Raw genomic sequence first — 25,417 nt, 5'->3', positions numbered from 1 at the left:
GATTTAGTTAGAACTACTGTGACATTTAGCATAATAGGATAAGTTATGGGTAAATTGGGGGTTTTCCTCTGGTAATAACATGTTTAAGGGGAGTATAATTGTACAGTGTAGTAATTTTCCGTCCTGTCTTGTGACATCTTGTATTAAAAAAATTGATGGTTTTTTTTCAGAATTTACAGCGATGCCACCTGTTACTGGAGACTCTACGTGTCTTACCAGAAGAGGTAGGACTCCTTAGTATCTATAATGTGTACAACTCAGATTTTGAAGGAAAAAAATTTACAATGACTAATTAAGAGTATTTTTCTAAAAATTTATGTGGTTTTTTTCCCAAGAATGCTGATGAGTAGTTTACCATCTCTTTTGTTTACAGTATAAAATTATCATTATGCATGTATTTTCATTTTTCTGTGAAAATTAAGTTAGAATTTCATCTATAAAATTTAGTAGTAAGGTAAAATTCATATTTGTAAATATATATATCACAGCATCTGTTATTTTATATTGGTGTTAAATATATATATATATTATAGAATCAATCTTTTTCAGTTTTTCAGTGCCAACCTTGCTGAATACCGCCGTGGCATCCTCAGAACAGAGCTTGGAAAGAGTCTTCAGCATGGTACTTACCAGTTATCTTACTAGTTATCTTACTAGTTATCTTTTGTTGTAATGTCATATTGGAAATTGAATAATTGGTTACAATTTCATCTTGTGAAAATTAAACATGCTATTCAAAGACAGAACACATTGGATGAGGCACTTTTCTACATTATAGATAGAAAGTTGATGGTTTTTTCCTGTGGAAGATTTTTTTTACATGTGGAGGAAGCAAATATTAAAGATAAATAAGAACTTGACATTAGCATGTACATTTTGCAGAGAAATTTTTAATATCTGAGAACTGTTGAGTTATTAGCTAAATTGAGATAAAGAAGCTAAACTGTCTTCAGATAGTGATTAATTACCCTAATTAAAGTTAGCTTTGATGTTATGAAAGGGAGCATAATTGTAAAGTAATTGTTTTCCCTCCTGGGTTACAGTGTTGCCGTTACTTCAGGGATTGATGACCCCTGGCTCACCCCCAGAGATATTCGAGCAGGCTCTCAAATGTTTCTCGTCGTGGGTGGAGTTTGGAGTGCCACCTATCGATAGTCAGCAGGTCATCATCCAGGTGTTTGCAGCATTACAAAACAGTCAGTTGTTTGATACAGCAGTTGATTCTTTAGTCAACGTCTTCGCACACCCAGATAGCCACAGGTATGTCAAAAGATCAGGTAAAAATCTCACAGGTATGTCAAAAGATCAGGTAAAAATAGCCACAGGTATATCAAAAATCAGGTAAAAATAGCCACAGGTTTGTTGAAATATCAGGTAAAAATAGCCACAGGTTTGTTGAAATATCAGGTAAAAATAGCCACAGGTATGTCAAAGATCAGGTAAAAATAGCCACAGGTATGTCAAAAGATCAGGTAAAAATCTCACAGGTATGTAAAAAAATCAGGTAAATATAGCCAAAGGTATGTAAAAAGATCAGGTAAAAATAGTCACAGGTATGTCAAAAGATCAGGTAAAAATAGCCACAGGTATATCAAAAATCAGGTAAAAATAGCCACAGGTTTGTTGAAATATCAGGTAAAAATAGCCACAGGTATGTCGAAATATCAGGTAAAAATAGCCATAGGTATGTCAAAAGATCAGGTAAATATAGCCAAAGGTATGTCCAAAAATCAGGTAAAAATAGCCACAGGTATGTCAAAGATCAGGTAAAAATAGCCACAGGTATGTCAAAAGATCAGGTAAAAATCTCACAGGTATGTAAAAAAATCAGGTAAATATAGCCAAAAGTATGTAAAAAGATCAGGTAAAAATAGTCACAGGTATGTCAAAAGATCAGGTAAAAATAGCCACAGGTATATCAAAAATCAGGTAAAAATAGCCACAGGTTTGTTGAAATATCAGGTAAAAATAGCCACAGGTATGTCGAAATATCAGGTAAAAATAGCCATAGGTATGTCAAAAGATCAGGTAAATATAGCCAAAGGTATGTCCAAAAATCAGGTAAAAATAGCCACAGGTATGTTATGTTTTTTAAAAGATCAGGTAAAAAATTGCTGTTTGGGGGTCAGGTAGTACTAAAGCATTAAACTAGCTTTTAACCTGATGTTGAATAATTTTAAAATATGAAGATTTCTTTCTTCAAAATTCAATTTTCATGGCCTTATCCCAAATTCATCAGGGAAATGGGTTAATACCCATCAGCATAATTGTCAACTCTTTTGAGATAAACAATATTATGAAATAAACATTTCTTCTGAAATATTTGATGTTTAAAATAATGTATAGAAAAAGCTAAAATGCAAAGTCATATGAAAAATGTTACTTTAATGACAATGTGTTTTATGTATTAAACCTACCTTTTTGTTGTGGTACTATGGTCCTTCATTCAGGATCTCATTGTTCTATTAGAATGCAAAGAAAATTTGATTGAAAATGGGACTAAAACTACATATATATTTGTCTACATGTTTATGTTTATAGATTTCCTAACACGATACAGAAGTTGATTCCCTCTGTACTACAGTTAAAAGACATGTACCAGCGAGCGGTGGAGACTCCTGATATGGTTAGTAGAATCCTTTCTGGTGTGAAAGTCTGTAGAAGCAGGGATGACAGAACACGAGACCTGAGCATCTTTATATAATCTTTATTCTACGTTACTGTCATACAATAGATTGAAATCTGTACTTGACATTGTCTCAGTAGCTGAAAAGCCGAGCGACAAAGTACTTATACTGTGTAAATGTATAAAACTTTATATAATGGGGTTCTGGGTAATTTATAACAGTAGGGATCTTCTGTTTTGATATTTCAATTTTCGTTTAATATTTCTATGAGCGCAGCTCTCTGCGCGGCCGAAGGCCGCGTAGAGCGAAGCTCTACTAACCATAACACGTGTGTGAGCTTACAAATTCCAATACATCCCTGTACCCCTTGGACTTTGAAATTGTGTCCCGCGGGAAAAGTCTCGCGCCTCCATGTAGGCAGCCATGTTTTAATTCTCGTTATCAGCACGACGAGATTTGAAATTTCTGTACTAGACTAAATGTGTTATCAGCATACGTTTTAAAATTACTGTAAGTGGTTTTAATTTACACATATACAAGGACAACGCAATAAAAGTACTGGTCCAATATAAACTGTGCATGTTCTCAAGCGCACGGCACCGTCAGCAGTGACGTCACAAAACCTGACGCCAAAGATGACGGCACAGATTCGCGCGTATTTTTGATAGCATCTGCATCTGATAAAAACAAGATTGAAGTATATTGAACTATTCCATTTGGATTATTTTGAATTCTTTCTAACTATCGATATATATATAGTATGTGCATGTCAGTGAAATATTTTATTGTTAATCTCGTAGAAAAAATATAGACAATATAAAGTTATGATGTTATAATCTCTTCTGTTTTGATATTTCAATTTTCGTTTAATATTTCTATGTGATTACAATCTATCACCTAACATTATATTACACTGCAGGATGTGTGTAACGGGATAGCCCAGATCGTAATCGCTCTGGCAGAAAATCACACCAAAATGTTACTGGAGTGTTCCATCAGTGAGAACGAGAACTGCCGCAATATTGTGATGAATCTCATACAGATGGTGTTGGTACGTATTTGGTAGAGCATCTGGCTAGTGTTTGGAGGTCCCAGGCTCAAGTCCTGGTCTGGCCGCTACATTTTCTCTTCTTTTGTTACAATCACTATTTGTCAATAGCTTGTAATGTTTGCTCTCATGATAAAATCATGATACATTTGTTCTATAATATTACAGCTGTATTGCTACCTATGACAAACTTGAATACCTTGCTGTTATAGTCGTGTTGCCCCCTATGATAAGTTGACTACATTACTGTTACAGTCATGTTGTTCCCTGCCTGGACATTTCCCCGTCGACGAGACGACCAGTGACATGTCTTTCACATTCTGGTACCTACTACAGGTGAGGCATCACTCCCATGTGTTACAACTACAAGTTCACATTATTTTCTCTGTTATTTTAAACATCGTGTGCTAAATCTTAAAAGGAATAGAGTCACAAAGAATGAAAAACTGCCATATTCAATATTCTGATAAGACAGTTCCATGATTATTCAGAAACTAACGGATTATAAAATCTGAAGCCTTTGTCGACAATTTCTTTATTGAAACGTGAACACATACAATGAACCCATTTTGGCATGTTGTTTTTCAAGGATGATATCCTGGACTCGGAGAAGGAACGTCAACAACTCCTGTTACCTATATTTCAGCCCATTTATTTTTCGTTGATCGAAATTTTGTTGGTTAAAGTGCAATATCCTACAGATGAAGAGTACGAGTCTTGGACTGCAGGTAATGACACATTGCATTAACCTATTCACCCTGAAGACGTATTTAGATTCTTCTAGTTTAAAGGCAGGAATAGGCCATTTTGGAATTTAGGGGGGAATGATGTAACTTCTTTTGTAACCTGACACCTTAATTTCTGATTTGACTTTTAACTTGTCACTCCACATGTTAATTCTTAATCTATCTTTTGTCATAAAATAATCAGAATAAAGAGCCTTGTAATGCTGTTTTCAGTCTTTCCTATGTTTGTATATTATTACTAATGTATATTATTACTAATGTCTTAAGGTCTATATAGAATAATACTGATAATTCTGTCAGAATTTTAATCTTTCTTCATGTCACAAGAAGAAATAGTAGAAAAAACTTGATGACAAATTGTAGCAAAAATTCCAAAGTTCTGTATTGTTCATCCAGGGGTAAAAAAAAAAGAATTGTAACAGTTCCAATACACAAACCATAAACCTAATAAGAAAAATAGGATCAAAATCATCTTGTGGAGGAAATCTTCTTCCTTTGATAGATCAAATTTTAAATGTTTCAGAGGAGAAGGAACAATTCCGCTGTTACAGACAAGACATTGGGGATACCATGGTGAGAACTATTTGATGATAAATAATATTGGATCCCTCATCATATGATAATATGGATATACTATTGTCATGTATATAAGCAGAAATTTCATTTTAGTACTTCTAGTGCCGGAAAATTTGCACTAAAACGAGATTGTTCTAATTGTATTTTCTGTAATTATCGTAGTTGATATATAACAGTTATTGAAAAAAACTAATTTGTCATAGTGCTAACTTGTTCAAAATGCATCAGAATTCAGTTGCCCCCAAATCAAAATGTTTACAGTACATATATGAATATATAACTTGTGTTTTTACTTTGAGATGTTGGGATTTAGTTTTAGTTTCAAGGTTTCAATTATCTTTCCCCGAACAATAAAATATGTATTATAGAAATGATACAGCTCTTTATAAATAAATAAAGGTATACATGTAACCCATGTCCCATTTCCTGTTTGACAGATGTACTACATATTTATAGATGTGTTGATAAATGATGTAAAGTCCTGGTTCAAAGTCCAGACCTCCATATACAAGTATAATTTGTATAGTTAACATTGATAAATGATATTATTTCTGACAGATGTACCTTAAATGAGACTATTTGTATGTACTCCTTAAATGATACTATTATTTCTCCTTTCTGACAGATGTACTCCTTTAGTATACTGCGTGAGCCATTGTTAGGCCACCTATGTAGTGTGCTACGCACCATGGTAGAAAATTCCAGAGTGGAGGAAGTTCGGTGGCAGGTAAAACTACTTTGATTTTACTTAAAAAAGAGAAAATAATTATTTTAAGTCTTTCAATTTTACCATTTTTCAGAATTTTTAGCTCACCTGGTCCGAAGGACCAAGGTGAGCTTATGCCATACCGTGGCGTCCGGCATCCGGCGTCCGGCGTTTGTCCATCTTTCAACAATCGACTTCTTCTCCGTAACCGCAATTCATATTTCAACAAAATTTGACTGATAGCATCCTTATGGGCTACTAACTGAAAATTGTACAAATGATGGGGCTGACCCCCAAGTGGCCTGAGGGGCGGGGCCAAAAGGGGTCAATTTGTCTATGTCCATATAAATGACTTCTTCTCTGAAACTAAGCATGGGATAGCACCCATAATGCAATGGTAGCATCCTTATAGGGTCATGATTCAAAATTGTGCAAATGATAGGGCTGACCCCTTGGGGCCTGAGGGGCGGGGTCAAAAGCGGTCAATTTGACTATTTCCATATAAACGACTTCTTCTCTGCAACTAAACATGGGATTATGCTCATCATTCAATGGTAACATCCTTATAGGGGCGTGATTCAAAATTGTGCATATGATTGGGCTGACCCCCTGGGGGCTTGAGGGGCAGGGTCAAAAGGGGTCAATTTGGCTATTTCCATCTAAAAGACCTCTTCTCTGCAACTAAGCATGGGAAAGCACTCATAGCTATGGTAGCATCCTTATAGGGTGGGGATTCAAAATTGTACAAATGATGGGACTGACCCCCCAGGGGCTGAGGGGCGGGGTCAAAAGGGATCAATTTGGCTGTTATCATATAAACGACTTCTTCTCTGCAATTAAGCTTGGAAGAGCAATCATAATACAATGGTAGCATCCTTATAGGGTCATTAGGCTACTATTTTCATATAAATTACTTACTCTCTGAACCTATGTATTGGATAGCATATTTGTATGGTATCAATAGCATCATTATATGGTTGTGATTCAAAATTAAACAAATTTTGGAGTCAATTTTGCTAATTTTTCTAATTGTAACAGTCTTTGTGATAATTACTATAAAAAAAACAGGTGAGCGTTACAGGCCCTCTGGGCCCCTTGTTTTAAAGAAATAATGATATAATGATTTAACAGCAAGCTATCATATTTCAGCTTGTAGAGGGAATATTTTTCCTGTTTGGGTCAGTAGCTGAGAATGTTGACCTAGAAGAGGAGTCCTATCTACCTGCTGTGTTAAATATTCTGCCAAAAATTCCATTTAACAACATCAAGTTTGTGTCCACTGCTCTCTACATGATTGGTAAGTATCTACAACCATAGACATAAAATTAGATATTGGTTTCAACTACCTAGCTATAACCATCCTCAATATTCCAGGGGTTACTACCACTGCTGTTAAATCCACCCCTGGACTATGTCATAGTAAAACTGGAGGCTCGGTGTGCAACTGCAGATGAGACATGTAGGTCAGTCATTTGATGTTAATCAAAAGAATTGATTAACAGTACACTGTATGGCTTTGAAGCTGGGCAGTCATCTCTTGTAATCTTCAAAAGAAATCCCTGTACACATGTTATTGGTCAGTTTTTATTTCCCTTCAGTTTCACTTTGACTTAGTCCACAGGTGAATATAACAATGGTGAAAGTAACTCCTGGAATTGTTTCAGTAAGGTTGCACTATAAAGTAAGCTTAAGTCACTCTATCACAAGGAGACAACACAAATGTACATCCGTGTATAGCACATCAGTCTGTATTTGTTCCACCGGCTGCTTTGTGGTCAATTCCAACTCAACTTTAGCCTTTAGTAATTTTGAAACTGTAATCAGAGAGACATACCCCGGTACTTTGAGTTAATTTGACTTTTGAATTTTTGAATTGTTCCGAGAGTCACAGTTTTCTGTACAAGTTATTTTCATGTGTATATTATTGGGTTGTTTGAGTGTATTTTTGAGTCATTTTGATTTTTGTCTATCAGGTTTGATTTTGTGTATTGATGGGGTTGATATGTTTATTTAAAGGGTCGTTTGGAGAGTGGATAAACTGTCACCCTGGCAGTTTAAGTGCTGTGATACCGCTAATCCTACAGGGTCTATGTAACACGGAAGCCGCTACTGCTGCTACCATGGCGCTGAAGGATGTCAGTCGTGAGAACCTAAACCACATGCCTCCCTATGCCCACCAGATACTCACCTCAAGTCAGGTAAAACCTTCTTTCTTGAAATAAAAGCTTTAACTTTAAAATTTGAATAATAAAATGGTGGCTCATACAAAAATGATTGTAACTTACAGTTGAAATTTGTTAGCTCAAACTTGTATCACTTGAAGGCCTTGTTTAAATCGAAGTTTTGTGTTGGTCTCGATTGAATTTTTTACTTACCGTATTTTTGCACGTATTGTGCGTACCCGCGTATAGTGCGCAGGTACGTTTTTGGGTTTCTTTTTGGAAAAAAAAAATTTACAAAAAAAATCTCAGTTTTTGTGTCTCTGTTCAAAACTTTTTGCATTGCCTCAAACCACTCTTGAAGAATAAAATCAAGAACATTTTACTCACATAGTTGGATAACTCAAAGCTTTATCATGACCTTGACTGCATGAGGTTTGACTGTATATGGTTTGTTCCAATTATTTGAGTAACTGGTAACTAAAATCTTCTTATTTGTGAAAAATACTTGTTAAACTACTCTTATCAAAAACAAAGACTGTCAGCTCAATTTATCGTTTTATTTCTATTTTTGAACAGACAGCATTAGAGAGTGGCATTTTGAAGGTAAGTTTTAATCAGATGAAACAGAACATTACTATCCAGTTAAATTTTAATACATTCATATATATATATATATGTAAGTCATGGATTTCAGACCTTTATTATTTAGCTCCTCATAGAAAATAAACTTGGTGGAGATTACATACATATATTGATAATAAGTTTGGGAGTTTTTTTTGTTTTTGTTTTTTAAGTTCTTCTACACTAACAATAGCATTTTGTTGAATATTGTTTGACAAACACTCTGCAATCATGACATTATGTTGACTATTGATTTACATCACCACTTCCCACTAAACAAGCTGTAGGCATCACTGAATAGTCAAGAAAGTGAAAGCAGTTTTCCAGTTTTTGGATTTGACTCTTATTTTGGCAAAAAAAGAATAAGTCTGTTTAGGGTAACCCAATCAACCCTTATTTTTTTCCCCACTTTTCTACAAAAAAAATTAAAAGTCTGGATTTCAGATCTCGGACTCTGGGTCCAGCCATTACTCTAGAGTGAAAGACACTTAAAAAAAAAAAACAAACAAAAAACGACCTACCGACCCTATTTTTTTTTGCCAATGTTACACTAAACAGACATATTTTTTTAAAAATGTGTTTTTATATTTCTTGTTGTGTTCCGTTGTTTCAGCCAAGAGAATGTATACGTCTGATGTCGTGTATTGGCCAAGTTTTGTCTGTGTTAAAGTTTGAGGAAATCCTGCAGTATTTGAACACCATCCTCACTCCTCATATACACCAGCTAGAGGAGCTAGTCAAACTGGAGGTCAGTCGCAATTACTGTATAGCAGTTTAGACTTGCAGGGTCGATATTTCATGGTTTCTCATACAAGACATACTCATGGAGAGTAAATTTCACTGATTTCAATTATTCTTTGTTCTATTTTTCGTTTGAAAGTCAATGAATTTCCGAATATTTCGCTGATGTTTGAAATTAGCGGATTTTAGTGATAACGTAAATATAGCAAAAATAAACCACTCGCAAAATTTTACAAATATACAGTAATATTAGGCATCTGTACAGGAAATTGTTGAATCCTATTTTGGTTTCATAAATAAAGAGGCAAGGAAATTAATATTTTTCCAGATATTTGAAGTTATATTTTTTTTTTAAATCATGTTAATTGTTTCCAAAGATATTTTGGAAAGATACCACTATTTATTTTGAAAATTTCTCAAAAGACTTGAAGGTAGTGAAGCTTTTACATTCCTTTTCGTACATAACTATAACAGAATACTTAAATAGTCTGAAACATAGCCTATTCAGACAGATGATATTTTAATGTATCTTTTCCCAGCCTTCCCCGTCCATTAAGAATAATATACTGCTAAAACTGAACATGGTGAGTTGGTTGGTTGCCTCCCTGGATACTGACCGTGAAATGGAAAACAGTCAGATGGCCGACGTCAACACACCAAAACCGAAATCTAACCAGCCAAAACCTGTAAGTAATAGTAGTTAATTAGAGGTACTCCGTAAATGTATTTATATCATTTCTAGTTTTGTCAAACAGATTTGACAAAAATAGATTTTGTAAAAGCAACCCTATATAGAACACATTGTATATAGAAATTAAAAATTCTAAATGTGCATGGCGCCTGTACTTCAGATAAGACAGGATTCATTTTTTTAAACCAGAATTTCCAGAAAATGGCAGTAATTGAAACAAAGAATTTTTGCTTTATTTTAGTATAAAAGCGTACGTGATGGAAAAGAAAATTGATGATCATTTTAATAAGATGGGGCCTTCTGGTCTGTTAAAACAACTTTGGTTGAAAGAGTCAAGCTCAGATATTGAACTAATTAAGCAATTAATGTGTGGAAAGAGCCCAGGTTAGGTATAGAATTATAAATTAACCACTTTCAAATTGTTGATAGGTGTTTGTGATATTACAACAAGTAGCACCTGTGATACACCAACTTGTGGCCAAATGGATCAGTGATTCCAATATTATTGAGGTAAGATGTTCACTGTATAACACCAGACAAGGGGATCTCGTCCCAGACAAGGGGATCTCGCCCCAGACAAGGGGATCTCGCCCCAGACAGGGGGATCTCGCCCCAGACAAGGGGATCTCGTCCCAGACAACGGGATCTCGCCCCAGACAAGGGGATCTCACCTTGTATCTGTCTATAAGTAGCCAAGTATTAATACATAGAGGATCTTACGATGTGATATGAAATTTAATGCAATAATTTGGAATGCCACAAACCTTCAGGCGAATTTAAATCGCTATAGATTAAGGTATTAATGAGTTTGATAAATTTCATATCACATAGTCACGAGTGTAAAATTCTATTTATTACATAACTAAATTTATAAAAATACACTGTATAAGTAAAACTTAGCAAAGCAGTAAAAATCCAGCTAGGATGCGACGTTTCTGTCAACTGAGGCAATCGTGCAACCCAGTTATATATATATTATGACATCAAAACTACATGTGACACTATATAAAGCAGTAAAAATCCAGCTAGGATGCAACGTTTCTGTCAACTGAGGCAATCGTGCAACCCAGTTATATATATATTATGACATCAAAACTACATGTGACATCTATTTCCTCTCTATATAAAGCAGTAAAAATCCAGCTAGGATGTGACGTTTCTGTCAACTGAGGCAATCGTGCAACCCAGTTATATATATATTATGACATCAAAACTACATGTGACATCTATTTCCTCTCTATATAAAGCAGTAAAAATCCAGCTAGGATGTGACGTTTCTGTCAACTGAGGCGATTGTGCAACCCAGTTATATATATATTATGACATCAAAACTACACATGACATCTTAATAGTGTCTTACGATATTTATGACATGGTCGTATGACATGGTCATATGACATGGCTGGACGGGCTAGTTATGTGATAAAGAATTATGCATTACATGGGTGTGATACCCTTTGACATACCTGTAAAATTGTTAAACTCAGTCAGTACTTTTATAACACTGTAACAGTTTCAGTAGTGATGTTAATGTCTATCAAATACAGCAAATGTGTGATAGTATCAGTCAGAGAGCTTAGCCATATGGACTACGCAGTCACTGATTGTTTTGTTTTATGTTGTCCTCGCCAGGCTGTGTGTGATCTGTTTAAGAGGTCATTAACGACGTTAATGGATGACTTTGCGCCCATGTCCCAGAGTGTTGCCCAAATGGTGGTACAGATGTATGAAGTTGTTCCTCAGGCTGCCATCCTAGATCTGGCTAAACAAGTAAGTCTCAAGGCTGCATGTGTAAACCAGGCCCTGATAACTTAAATCATTTCTATTTGTAACCTACAGGACGTTGTATATTAAAATTTTTGACTCAAGTTCGTTTTTGACTTTAAGGTAAAGTTTGTTTTGAGTAATTGAAGTTTGAAGTTTATAATTCTTAAATTTAAAACAACATTTTACAGTACGTAGTAATTGCTGTGTAAATGATTGTGATTTTACCGATAATGTGTAGAACGGTTGATGATATAATTGTTACAGTTGATCCTGATGTTTGCTGCTGATGCTGAATTCTCCACCACAGTCCGAGTACTGCTATCAGCTCTCAGTGAAAAAACGCTGCAGCTTTATCAACAAGGTAGGATACAATACTGCCAATGCAAAATTGTGACATTCTCAGTGTTGAAGATTGCCATAGCAGGGATAGGTTATTTTCAGGTCCCATGGGTTCTCAGAGAAAGTTATATTGATTTCAGAGAGGTTGTGGACAGCTAAAAGATATATTGATTTCAGAGAGGTTGTGAACAGCCATTATGGGGTTAGGGATGGAGCAATCTGACAAACTATAAATCTTTTGTTTTAGCATACAAATTGTTTGATATTTCTAATTTCTACACAGGCAAAAGTGCCACGCATGAAATACATGTGAAAAACGCATGATTCTCATGCGAAAATTTCATGCGTATTTGAGCTGTAAAGAGCACACCTGTATCTCATGCGTAAAATTCATATGAGAATCATGCGTTTTTCGCATGATTCTCATGCGTAGAATTCCACATGCGTAAATCATGTGTAGCCACATATGTAAATCATGCGTATCACATGCGTTGTACGCATGTAAATTATATCATATGTAAATCAGCCGAAAAGTGCCACGCATGTTTTTCACATGTATTGTATATATGTGAATGGGGATGCATATCACACATGTAAATTATGTCATATAGTGTAATCTATTCTCTTGCATTTTACATTTGTAATAAATTAATCAAATTATGTATGTAAAATACAAAAAAGATTTGTAAATTATATGTCCCATGTCTAGACATTCTATCATGATGATCAGAAAAAGTCTACAATTGTTCTAGAACTTCTCTAGAAATGTACTATATATAACAAGTACGCATTCCATGTCAAATGACATATCTCGCATTATGTTATTGTAACTTAGCAATACAATCCTATGTCAAATCTCAAATTATATCAAAATGTAATTTAAGGAACAGACAAAAACTCATCAGATAAGATGAAAATTATTCATTTCAATTTGATTATGCACAAACAATCAAAAGATACACTGTAAAACAAAATTAATTCTCCTTGAATATCCTAAATAACATATACAACATTTTATATGTAGTTAAATTGTCAGTCTATAAGTGTGACACATTAAGCTTTCAACTATCTATGCCTTTTGCCTTATTATTTCAACACTAGATTCACTACTGGATATCAAAGTCCATTTCCTGTCTTCCAGTTGATATAAATGTTCAGTCTTTTGTTGTGGGATAAAAACACTTTTTCCAACAAGGCTTGTGATCCTAACAAGTTGGTTTCATTGAAAATGTCCTTTTCAAATTAAACTGTTTTCATGTCAATGCCAGTTCAAGTTCCCATGATCAACTTTCTGGATGATGAGCTGATCCATTGATGACATCTGAACCATTTGCATTCTACCTATTATTGATCAATAAATGCTGTAACTTGCATAACACAGCTTCACAATTTTGCAGTTTTTCAGCTCCTCCAGTTGCTTGCCTCTTTTCATGTTTCCTTTCACTGTAAAAATCAAAATGGGAAAATATTACATAGGGCATTGTACAATAATCTATTAAATTTCACGGATGAACAATAATTACCGGTAACACAAAGGCATAATCAGCACATGTATGTACATGCATGCACAACTAGAAAACTGGAAAGTCAGGAAGGGCCCTGATAAATGACTGACCCACAATAAGGATATATCAGACTCTAACTTAAGCAGGGCCCCTTGATATATGCCATATGTTTATCAGTTAGGCCTAAAATAAAATATTGTTTCTTTGCCTAAACCTGACAGACCCACTTGAAAACCACTGACTCAAACTATTTATGTAAGTTTCAATTTTATGTTATTGAAATATTTTTTAACCTGTTTTCATGGATGTCAGTCAGATATTCCTTTTTTTGTTGGTATGCTTGCCTCATAAAAGTGTAGAACCTAAAATGTAGCTCTGTACAGTGCTATCACTTTACTAAAGCAAATTTTCACAAAAAGATTGGTCTGCACTTGAATGTTTGCTTATTGATTAATTCATCAGGCAATATATATTATTTACCTTGAATGGAAATTAAATTGTCCTGTATTGTAGCCTTCTCTGTCTGTCACAGGAGCTGGAGATTACATCGGTGGTATCAACCTAAAAAATCAACAACCATGTTCATTTTTTTCGAAAAAAAAATTCAAAAAAGGATTACATAAGTAATAACATTGATTAAGAAGACAAATTTCTATGAAACTTCAATAAAACTTATCTAATGTATCAATGCGTATCGCCCATTTAAAATATTGTTTCAAAATATCATAAACCGGTAATATTCCAACTAAAGCTTTATACAAATAAATAACTTTAACACTAATTAACAGTATTTATTTTATACGCCAAATAGCTTACAATCATTTCGGTACATTAATAACTAATGTACCGAAATGACTCTCGCTTGTACCGAAACGACTCCCTTTGTACCGAAACGACTTACATGTAGGCACCTAGTAACTGTACAACTCGGCACCGAAACGACCTGATTAATTCTGACTCCAGATTTATCTCATGTATTCATGGTATTGTATTACTTCCTAACATTTTGAGCATAACAGTTTGATTTTGCATGCCTATATTTATTTTGTAATGTTGCAACGACACACTGTATTTTTTTAGTTAAACTGATGCCGATCGCGAGTGACAGTGGCTCATCACTGACTGCGTGTTCTGATCACCATTATTAAAAAAAAACAAGCATTGTGATTCTAATTAAAAACTGTTAAGCTGACTTACAACGGGTTAGGCCCTATATGCCTCATCCAGTACAACTTACCATGTATTGTTCAGCTGTTATTCAACTGCTGTCAACATTCGTCAAGTCCGTTTGTCAGCGTCCTTTGCGATCGGTTCTGGGATGGTGTAATTTCCGAAACGACATAATCCGGATAGCATATTACGTGAAGATATACCGACATTTTTCAATTATTAGATTGAAAAATAATAATCCTTTTAATTGCTACTTATCTTTAAGAATTATTTTAAAAAAGAACCTAACTTTATTGGCTGAAATAAAATCAGCGAGTATTATTTTTGATGTAGATAGATATGTCCGGAATACACTTGATTCCAGTTGTTAGAATGTTAAGTGACGTCAGAAACGTCACAGTGTTGTGCAAGTCCGGGATCCCATCCTATCCCGGCGGAAAGTTGGCTTTGAAGCCATGATCAGTGACCACCAAATATTTATAATTAGATCTAGAAATTGACAAGGATATTTCCATTATAATTTTTAATGCATATTTGCAATTGTAATGTTATACTGAATGGTAGCCTATTTATATATTTTCAGGTTATTTCTAAAGGACACAAAATTAAGTTCACTGTTCAAATCCTAAACATGACCATAATTTGAATATTTTGCAATTTGCTTTTGAATTAAAAAAATCAGTCTACATCCGTCCCTTTGTATTAGATCAAATATTGCTGACAGATATGGTTCCTAATGGCTAATTAGAATTTAAATCCTCATATATTCTAGCTCGGGATACCAAAAAAATTGAATACAGTTACATGTATATATATATCAAATGCAGTTATATGGCTGTTATTAAAATATTTTTAAAATGTTGCATTAAGTTATATTTGGAAAGTAAAAAAAAAAAAAAAAAAATCATACGGCCGGACTTATTTTTACACAAAAGCAATATTTGGTATCAATTTCATGTCTTGGTTCATTAAAATCTGTTCTCAAAGATATGTTTTGATCCTAATTTTCGTGTGGAGTTTTAATGTAACCACTTTTTTTTTTTTTTTTTTTAATATTTTTCAAATATGACGCATCTAAATGTATACACTTACATATAACTTAGGCCTATATTTGTTTTATAGGGCCGGTTTCATATTTACACAAAAGCAATATTTGGTATCACTTTCATGACAACAAGTTCTCGTTTCTTTAAAAATCTATTCTCAAAAGTGTTTAAATTTTGTTCCTATTTTCGTGTGGAGTTTTGATGTAATCATTTTGGACTTTTTTGGAAGATATTTTCAGAACATGACGCGGGTATGTACTTAATATATATATCTGGATTTTTTTAGTTGCCTCGCACGAATCAAGAGCACATACCGCCCATACAATATAGTCTCTAACACTCAATCAGTTAACGAGAAAACAGATTTTATAGAATATACTGAAAAATGACATGAGATATTGCAAAAGAGTGAAAATATCAAAATTTAGGAAAAGTTGAAAATTTAACAAAAATCGGATGAAAATTCAGTAATGATTCTGACATGTAAAATATTTCATGTGATATTCATATGTATCATACGCATGTTTTTCACATGTAAATAGAAATCATGCGATTCTCATGTGTGAAATAAATGACATGTAAATCGCATGACAATCATATGAGAATGACATGAAATTTTCATGCGAAAATCATGCGTGTCAAAAAATCATATGATTTACGCATGAGATTCATGTGAAAATCACATGAAAATTGCCACGCATGATTTACATGCGTGGCACTTTTACCTGTGTAGTACTTGATTAACTATGCAGATGTTTGATGACCAACCAGATTCTTAAAGAAGTTTGAATTATCCAAGACTCGTGCTGATATCATATCATGTCCTTTGTATCTCAACAATGTGTATCATATGGCTATGTACCTTGTGATACACAGCATAATCGTTTACCCATTCATCATTGTGTTGAAGGCCAGTCTGGATTTTGTCATATGATACACATCTGAATACTTCCCTCTATTTCAGGTGTCCATAACTACACAGATGTTATAGAAGCTTTTATGGCATTCATGGCTCAGGTGAGAACAATTCTTGATTCTATTTCTAAAGTGATATTGAATTCTGGCCAGTAATTGTAGCAAAATGATCTATTTATTTCTTGTGTATCACTAGATTATATAACCTGCACTCCAGATTTCCATGGAAAACGTATCAGCTTATAATTCAGAAAATACAGCAATGTATTTTAATGTAATCAGTTTTTGACTGAGAATTACGACAAAGATGATCTAGTTCATTATATAATATCAAGATTTCATTTTAAGGTATGTTATTTTTTGGTGTATTACAGGTTCTTAAGAAGAATAAACAGCTTGTGTTTGATGGTACCTGTAACATTCCTGGTCTGTTCCACGCAGGTGAGTACCGTTGTTGTTAAACACTGCATGGCTGGTTATTTATGTGGGTTAATAGTTTTGCAACTTTATAAAAAAGCAGTTTTATATTTAAATTTCCATGATCTGCTTATAATGGTATATATCCTCATCATTTCTAAATATTTAATGAATAAAATTTCATGCATTTGTATAGGATGTTGTTATGGATGTTAGTAGTCATTTAAAGGGGGAAACAGAATTTGGAGAATTTCAAGTAACTCCATCGCCGGTTACGCATGTTAATCAGCCTACGGTCTATAAACAGAGCTTAGTGAAGTTTGGACACGGGGTTTCCAAGGGTGAAGTGCCTCTTGTTACTCAGCTAATTGGTTAAATATCCAATGGCATATAGATCCACAATTTATCTACATTGTATATATAACTGGAGAAAAATTACATCCAGTCATTATTTTTTGCTTTCTTTACAGGAATCCAGGCAATATGTTTACCAGAACACACCACTGTAAAGTCAGCCTGCTCATTTCTTGTAAGTTGGGGGTATATTACAAATTAAGCCAGTCATAATTTAAATGATTTCTCTACTATGAAGGATGATCTAGTTTTATGCAGATTTTACCAGTATTTGGTTAGTGAAGACAAGTATCAAGTCATTCAAAAACCAGAACATTTCAATTTCATTAAAAGACAATTATCCGGCAGAAATAGTCAAACCAGATATATATGATTGAAATTCAAATGCAATGTTTAAATTCTGAATACCAGGTACTCATTAGTATGAAAATACAACATATACAAACCCTATATGTGAAGTAATATATCAATTCAAGTTTACCATTTACTGAACTAGATGGAATGAATGTGCCACCAACACTTCATAATAGATACTGTATAACTGATCAGATGCTTCATTAAAAGTGTGTAATTTTGACCTGTTCTGTGATGAATGTGTTCAATGACTACATAGAGGAGATATATATCAACATAAGAATTTTCTGTGTTCTTCAGAATGAGTTTATCAGTAATGCACCAGAATGTCCGGTGATGAAGCAAGTGGTGGAAACCGAAGGGCATGTCCTTATGGACAAAGTACTTAGGGTATGTATATTGTCATTGTACAAAGTGTTAAGGGTATGTACATTGTCATTGGACAAAATGTTTAGGGTATGTACATTGTCATTGTACAAAGTGCTAAGGGTATGTCCATGATATTGGACAAAGCACTTGAATATTACATTATCTTGAACAATATTCTAAGAGTATGTCATTCATAAATATTGTCTTGGACAAAGTTCTGTGTTATTTCCATTGCCTTGGACATAGTTTAAAGTTATACATCCTCGATACTCCAGGGGTTCCAATCACTTACGATCTCTATACCCTATGACTATTTCATAGTAAAATTGAAGGCAGCTCAGTGGAAAACAGCTGAACCAATCACAGGCCTGCAAAGATTTCCTGTTGAAGACTACAGAGAGAGCTATGCCCAGTATCAAAGCCACACAGTCAACCACTTTGTACCATTATACAATTCTTTTGATGCACACGTTCATCAAACGACTAAATTACCTGTTCTGTTGCCTCCAATTTTACTATGAGATAGTCCAGGGGTGTAGAGATCTTAAATGATCAGAACCCCTGGATTATAGAGGATGAAGGTTATGTAACTTTTTATTGACAAAGTTTTTTAAATCAGATATGTAAAGACCTTGGGGAAAAAAGTTTGTTGTATTTGCGGTATGTGAAATGCACTTCATCATTGACAATATTTTCATAATGCTTAAAAGGCTAAATGTAATAATGTAAAAATGTTTGTAATTTACAATGAAGATGTGTTGTTATTTACAGGCTATCGGTGGTGAAGGATCCCGAGGTGTTATAGAACACATAGCAGACATCGTTTTCACACTCAGTAAACACTTCCGACAGAATTTAAACAAATGGCTGAACGAGATGGTGGAACGAGAGGGCTATCCCTCCACACGGGTCTCACAAAGTGAAAAGGATGTATTTGTCAAAAACATTGGGAGGTATGTGTACTTTAATTTCCCTTCTGTTAAACGTCATTATGGGGTAGTAGGGAAGGCTTCAAAGAGAAAAGGGTGTATTTGTCAAAAACATTGGGAGGTATGTGTACTTTAATTTCCCTTCTGTTAAAACGTCATCTTGGGGTAGTAGAGCAGGCTTCAAAGAGAAAAGGGTGTATTTGTCAAAAACGTCGGAGGGTAGGTATACACTTTAATTTGCTTTCTGTTATAACGTCATTTTGGTGTTACAAAGAGAAAATAGGACCTCATCTGATTGAGCATATGATGCATAATTTGAAATTCTTAAAGATGCTCCACCGCTGACAAATGGCAAATTTTCGCTAGCAAAAACAGGAGCAGGCGATTTTTTTCTTCAGTTCTTAAGTTACTTACTTTACACCATTACCACCATTGCAAAGTTTGAGCTTCTAATTTTATTTTAAGTTAAAAATATAAAAAATAGTTAATTGCATCCCGAAAAAAATCTGTGACATTATATCCTATATGGAATGAAGTACTCAGTGCACATGCACCAAAGGCATAATGAACTATTTTATATTATTTTTTGTGTTAATTAGACATATATATACTCGATTAAACACCAATTAATGTTCATTTGATGAATATCATTTATGATCTGCCGGCAGTGGAGCATCTTTAAGTTTTCCTACTGTACAACCATTTGAAATATGTTTCTTTTGTTTTTCATATAATTAATTGATAGGTAAATATGCCTAGTAACCTTCAGCGATCCTTTATGATTTAAAAATTTTTCAAACGTTTATGATTTTAGGGAAAGAATGAATAAAAGGAAGGTGAGAGAACTGGTAAAAGAGTTCACACTGAAGTGCAGAGGTCTGTTTGGGACAGAATATGTCGCCCAAGCGGCAGCAATGCTATGACAGGAGGAGGAGTTTAGGACAAAGGTTGTTACCAAGGTAACAGCAGGCTATGAAAGGCAGCGAGTTTAGGACAAAGTGGGTTACCAAGGTAACAGCAGTGCTACGACAGGTGGCGAGTTTGGGACAATGTTTGTTGCCAAACGCCAGCAGTGCTTTGTTTGACTGCATGTTAATATGGAGCGACTATCTGTCCAAGGTAGTAGCAGGCTATGGCAGATGGAGTGTATGGAAAGTATGTGTCACCTGTCAACGAACACCATGTCTCCTAAGCAACAGAGTTGCTATGAAAAGGGTTTAGGTTATAACACCCTTCTGACTGACATTAGGTTTATTGTAGTATTGTTGCTATATTTAGATCAGGAGGGCAGGGTATGGTCTGTACTTTAAAGACTTACCGTACCATACTTCAAACATATAGGGCCTGTGAACTTACGTCATGGCACATCTTCAGTCGTCAGTTGAAAATGACTGAGTGGGTTAATTATTGCCAACTCTTACCGAAAGTGCCCTTAGGAGGAGGGGAATCAATTTTGTTTAAACCATGAGACTGGTGCCCTAAAGGGCAAGAGGGGCTGGGTCCAATAGGGACTGATTTCATATAAACCATGAGCCTGGCCCCCATGGTTAGTAGGGATGGTCCCAATAGGGTGATGTGTTGCGAATACTTTGAAACTCTGCTATAGCAAGGAAAGAATTTGTATAAACTTTTAGTCTAGGTCCCCAAGGTATGGAGGGATATGGTCTGAGTAAATAGGGAAACGGAAAATATGGTCAGACTTAAAAAGCCGGGTGAGCAATACAGGCCCTCTATACCTTAGTTGTATTTAATTAGTGAAAATTAGGTCCTGTGATAATCTAAGATATCATATCGATAAAATTAATATTTAAAGATGACATTCTATATGTCTTTAAAAAAATAAAGAAAGAAATTTTCAAACCAAGAAATTTTTATATCCATTTACCTTACATCTTTTATATGTTTTGTCTTGTACTTGTTCTTCAAATCAAAACGGAACACTTCTCTATGATATGACTGTGATCATGACCTATGACTTTGAAGTTATAAGCTGTGTTCTGTTGTCTGAGGTTAAGGTTATAACATATACCTCGCATTGTTAAAAAAGCAATACTGCTTCTATTGTGATTACAGTATATAAAGAATCTATTATGAGCTATCTAAATGGGATGTGAGATTATTTGTGATCATGTTGGCTGTCTATTGGATGTGAGATTATTTGTGATCACGTTGGCTGTTTATGGGATGTGAGATTATCTGTGATCACGTTGCTGTTTATGGGATGTGAGATTATTTGTGATAATGTTGGCTGTTTATTGAATGTGAGATTATTTGTGATCATGTCGGCTGTCTGTGGGATGTGAGATTATTTGTGATCATGTCGGCTGTCTATGGGATGTGAGATTATTTGTGATCATGTCGGCTGTCTATGGGATGTGAGATTATTTGTGATCATGTCGGCTGTCTGTGGGATGTGAGATTATTTGTGATCATGTCGGCTGTCTGTGGGATGTGAGATTATTTGTGATCATGTCGGCTGTCTATTGGATGTGAGATTATTTGTGATCACGTTGCTGTTTATGGGATGTTTGAGAGTATTTGTGATCATGTCGACTGTCAATGGGATGTCAGATTATTTGTGATAATGTTGGCTGTTTATTGAATGTGAGATTATTTGTGATCATGTCGGCTGTCTGTGGGATGTGAGATTATTTGTGATAATGTTGGCTGTCTGTGGGATGTGAGATTATTTGTGATCATGTCGGCTGTCTATGGGATGTGAGATTATTTGTGATCATGTCGACTGTCTATGGAAGTGTGAGATTATTTGTGATCATGTCGACTGTCTATGGGATGTGAGATTATTTGTGATCATGTCGGCTGTCTATGGGATGTGAGATTATTTGTGATCATGTTGGCTGTCTATGGATGGGTGAGATTATTAATTTGAGATCTGAAAGCATAATATATAACTATATGATATACTAAGCAGTTCTATAACTTGGTACTGTTCTTGAATCTGTTGAAATTTTTGAATTTGCTAAAAAAAAATGTTTCAAATGAAAACAGAATACATACTGTATAAATATGTTGATGGAATATTGTCCCACATCTGTAATGATAAAATCACAAAGTTTTAAGTAAGAAGTTGTTGTTAGGATGTTCCCAAAGAAAGATAATAAAAAAATTATTGCGGTTATATTGTATGTGCAAAAAAAAAAAAGTTTTGTGACAGGATTTTTTCACCCCAACAAGGAACTTATGAGTGTGTCATGGACAGGCCACTCATCAGCAATCAGCTACAATATTGTAACTCTAAAGAATTATCAGCAAAAATATTGCTGAAAGGTTTAATATTCTTCAAACATCGGCGCTCAACAAAATAACCAGTAAACATTTATATGGAGAATCTCTGTTGTAATCGGCATTCGAAATTAACGCTGGTCCGTCTGCCCGTGACCAGCAACTTTATAGCCGGGCAGACAATTTTTCCGTGTAGCTGGTCCTTTGACCAGGAATATTATTGGTCCAGATAGAGGATATATGAAACAAAAATGTAGTAGTAGAATTGTAGAAAGGTTGAGATCAAACTGTACAAATTTTTTTTCATAATATTCTGGTTTTCAGTCAACTTTGTTGGGAGCACATGATACCGGATATACGGATATATTTTGTAAGTAAAAGTATTACTTTGCTAGTGCATTGTAATTATATAAACTACAGCGTAACATTGTGAGGACCAATAAATTTCAGTCAGGACCAGTAACATTTAGGGCCAGTCGGTCCTTAGGACCAGTAACATTTAGGGCCAGTCGGTCCTTAGGACCAGTAACATTTAGGGCCAGTCGGTCCTTAGGACCAGCAGGAAGAACACTGGGAGAACACTGGTTTTAATCTCAAGAAACATTGTGGGAGTGCCATGTACAAGGAGAGGTCAGGCACCCTGGCGATTGAAGGCTGCTGTAATTTTAACTTGGTAGGGTTTTCATGACTAAAATCCATGTGTGATGAATCATTCATAGTTCTTGATAAGGACCTGTATTTTCTCTTTGTACAGCATATTTTGTGTGTGTTTGATAAAACCTACTGAATGTATAGTTGTTTGATATCAATTTACAAAGTTTGTTGCATTTGATAAAGATGTCTTTATGAAGGAGATTTTTGTGTGCATTGTGATTTTTTTCTTTTTGTATATTTTACCAGTATGCTGATGCGTAGCTATTCTGTCTTTACATATTACAGAGTAATCTCCCTTGCAGGAAGATATCGATTGTGACGTTACTATCCTGTGAGCAAAGCTCGCGTCAATTTTTTCAAAAAATATGACATGGTCACTCACAATCACATGATGCCAAAGTCAATACCTACCCGCAAGGGCAGATAACTCTGTAATATGCAAAGACAGAATTGTTGTAGCAGAAAAGGCTATTTATATCATTTCTGAGGACGCTTAGTCATCAGAAGTGTAGTTTCCTTTTCCACTACACCAGTAGCTATGTACTAGCTGTTGTGATCAATTTTAAGTGCTGACTAGAAGAAGTATATACATTGTATATAGTTGGTTATTACGCCAAAATCATCCAGCAGTTCTATCATGTGTTGATGTAAATATTGAAAAGTTCCAAATATTTGCCTGTCTAAATTGTTTGAAGATGTGATACTGTTCATAGTAAATATTGAATATTTATTTGTGAGGTTTAATTATAGTATGACTATGTCACTAATTATGTCAATAAATTATAATATAATTTGATTTGTGAATATTCAGAAGAAAATATCACTACTGTTGTTCTTTGAATTCATCCTGGTATGTAACCTTAATTGTGTATATAAGGGTTCCATATCACTTTCAAATGACAACTATCAATCAGATTTTGTACACAGAGTATTATGCGAGTGCCGGAGTGGTATTGGTCTGAGTGTGAAACGTAAGGTCAGGCACCTGTTAACTCTTGTCACTTATCAAACCCAAATAATATACAGAATAAGTAAAGGAGGAAAATTAGGGTAGTGGGAGAGAGAGAGAGAGAAAAAGAGAGAGAGAGAGCATACAAAAACATTCTATTGAAAGAACTGCAAGAAATAACTAAACAATCTTTCTCATTTGCGTTTGTCTTTATGACTTAAAACCTCAATATGGCGGTTTCAACATCCCATCACCACGTGAGTAAAGTACAATTTACCGTCATAGTACCACCTTCCGGTGATTATGACGCCATCACTTAACGTGAATTTTATGACGTCATAATCAACGGAAGGTGCGACTAATCAACAGTAATTTGTACCTTACCCACGTCGTAATCGGATCTCGAAACCTCCATATATATTGTACACATTGTACAAAATTTCTGTAATAATATACCTGTTACCTTTGAATCTTGAACTTTTAATACAGTGTTGAAAATTGTTTACCATGGATACTAGATGTGTGTAATTCACTGTTGATAATGAATAAGTAATTGTCAGTAAATGAGTAATTGTAGCTATGGATACTGCATGTGTGATAACTACCGGTAATTGTAAGTGAACTTTGTCTCAGATACTTGTAAAGTACATTTATACTGTACATGTCACCATTGATAACAGACTTTACTGTTGTTACCACTTATGAAGATTTTCTTTACATGTTGGGTTTCCACTTCTGTATGAGCTCATGTAATCAAGGAAGTGGAACAGTAATGAGTAATACGAGACGTTCATTATTTTTCTCAAGTGTCGCTGCAATTTGTTTGTATGTACTAGAATTGTTAAAATATTGAACCTAAAACCTCATTGATTAAAATGTCATCCAAACATGAATATGTTTTTGTTCAGTTTTTGCGGGCTATTAGGTCTTTCGTTATAGAAACAATTCTTGTAATACCACTACTTTTCAGATTGGCAAATCAGATTAAAGATGGCCGACAAACAGCCATCTTGGATTTTGAAAAGTTGAAATTCCTTGTTGCTATTTTCATGGCTCTTTTTCAAATATAATGATCATGATCTCATTTGACCATAGGTGCACATACCTCATTTTGGGAAAACCATCCTGAATTTTGACAGTGGAAGTTTGTCACATCTATTTCTCGGAAATTGCTGACTAGAGAAAGGACCTGTCTGAAATTTGATAAGTAACATAGGTCCCACTGCAGCGTTTGAAATTAACGCTTGTCTGTCTGCCCATGACCAACAACTTAATAGTCGGGCAGACAATTTTTACCATGTAGCTTGTCCTTCGACCGGCAACTTCCAGATAGAAGATATAAAACAAAGATGGCAGTAGAATTGTAAAAAAGCCGAAATTCAAATTGTACAAAACAAATTTTCGTAATATTCTGGTTTTCATTCAACTTTGTTGAGCCTACAATACTAATCTGGATATGCAGATATATTATGTAAGTAAAACTATTAC

The 25,417-nt window shown here is 34.7% G+C and overlaps 1 protein-coding gene and 1 long non-coding RNA gene across 3 annotated transcripts in view; one reads left to right on the top strand and one right to left on the bottom strand.

The window, feature by feature from the left end:
* The window catches only part of LOC138324926 (importin-13-like), a 41,013-nt gene extending 16,191 nt beyond the window's left edge, over positions 1-24,822 (top strand). For both annotated transcript variants that reach the window (XM_069270177.1, XM_069270178.1), the window contains exons 7-29: positions 171-224; positions 550-622; positions 1,044-1,260; positions 2,542-2,626; positions 3,547-3,678; positions 3,931-4,011; positions 4,265-4,403; positions 4,945-4,994; positions 5,623-5,724; positions 6,853-7,000; positions 7,720-7,901; positions 8,442-8,468; positions 9,100-9,234; positions 9,767-9,913; positions 10,348-10,428; positions 11,551-11,688; positions 11,950-12,046; positions 16,710-16,762; positions 17,035-17,101; positions 17,548-17,606; positions 18,086-18,175; positions 18,926-19,107; positions 19,898-24,822. In XM_069270177.1, the coding sequence (XP_069126278.1) occupies positions 171-224; positions 550-622; positions 1,044-1,260; positions 2,542-2,626; positions 3,547-3,678; positions 3,931-4,011; positions 4,265-4,403; positions 4,945-4,994; positions 5,623-5,724; positions 6,853-7,000; positions 7,720-7,901; positions 8,442-8,468; positions 9,100-9,234; positions 9,767-9,913; positions 10,348-10,428; positions 11,551-11,688; positions 11,950-12,046; positions 16,710-16,762; positions 17,035-17,101; positions 17,548-17,606; positions 18,086-18,175; positions 18,926-19,107; positions 19,898-20,006 (2,448 nt within the window). In that variant the 3' untranslated portion in view covers positions 20,007-24,822. The remainder of the gene's footprint in view (positions 1-170; positions 225-549; positions 623-1,043; positions 1,261-2,541; positions 2,627-3,546; positions 3,679-3,930; positions 4,012-4,264; positions 4,404-4,944; positions 4,995-5,622; positions 5,725-6,852; positions 7,001-7,719; positions 7,902-8,441; positions 8,469-9,099; positions 9,235-9,766; positions 9,914-10,347; positions 10,429-11,550; positions 11,689-11,949; positions 12,047-16,709; positions 16,763-17,034; positions 17,102-17,547; positions 17,607-18,085; positions 18,176-18,925; positions 19,108-19,897) is intronic.
* LOC138324927 (uncharacterized) lies at positions 12,931-14,847 on the bottom strand. The gene is made up of 3 exons (XR_011208705.1): positions 14,767-14,847; positions 14,010-14,090; positions 12,931-13,467 (listed from the first exon to the last, which is right to left on the bottom strand). It is a non-coding gene; the product is annotated as an uncharacterized lncRNA (long non-coding RNA).
* Positions 24,823-25,417: the final 595 nt, after the last annotated feature.

Source organism: Argopecten irradians, chromosome 6 (genome assembly GCF_041381155.1).
Source record: "Argopecten irradians isolate NY chromosome 6, Ai_NY, whole genome shotgun sequence".
In the NCBI taxonomy this organism is placed as follows: domain Eukaryota; kingdom Metazoa; phylum Mollusca; class Bivalvia; order Pectinida; family Pectinidae; genus Argopecten; species Argopecten irradians.
This window is presented reverse-complemented; position numbering and strand designations above follow the sequence as displayed.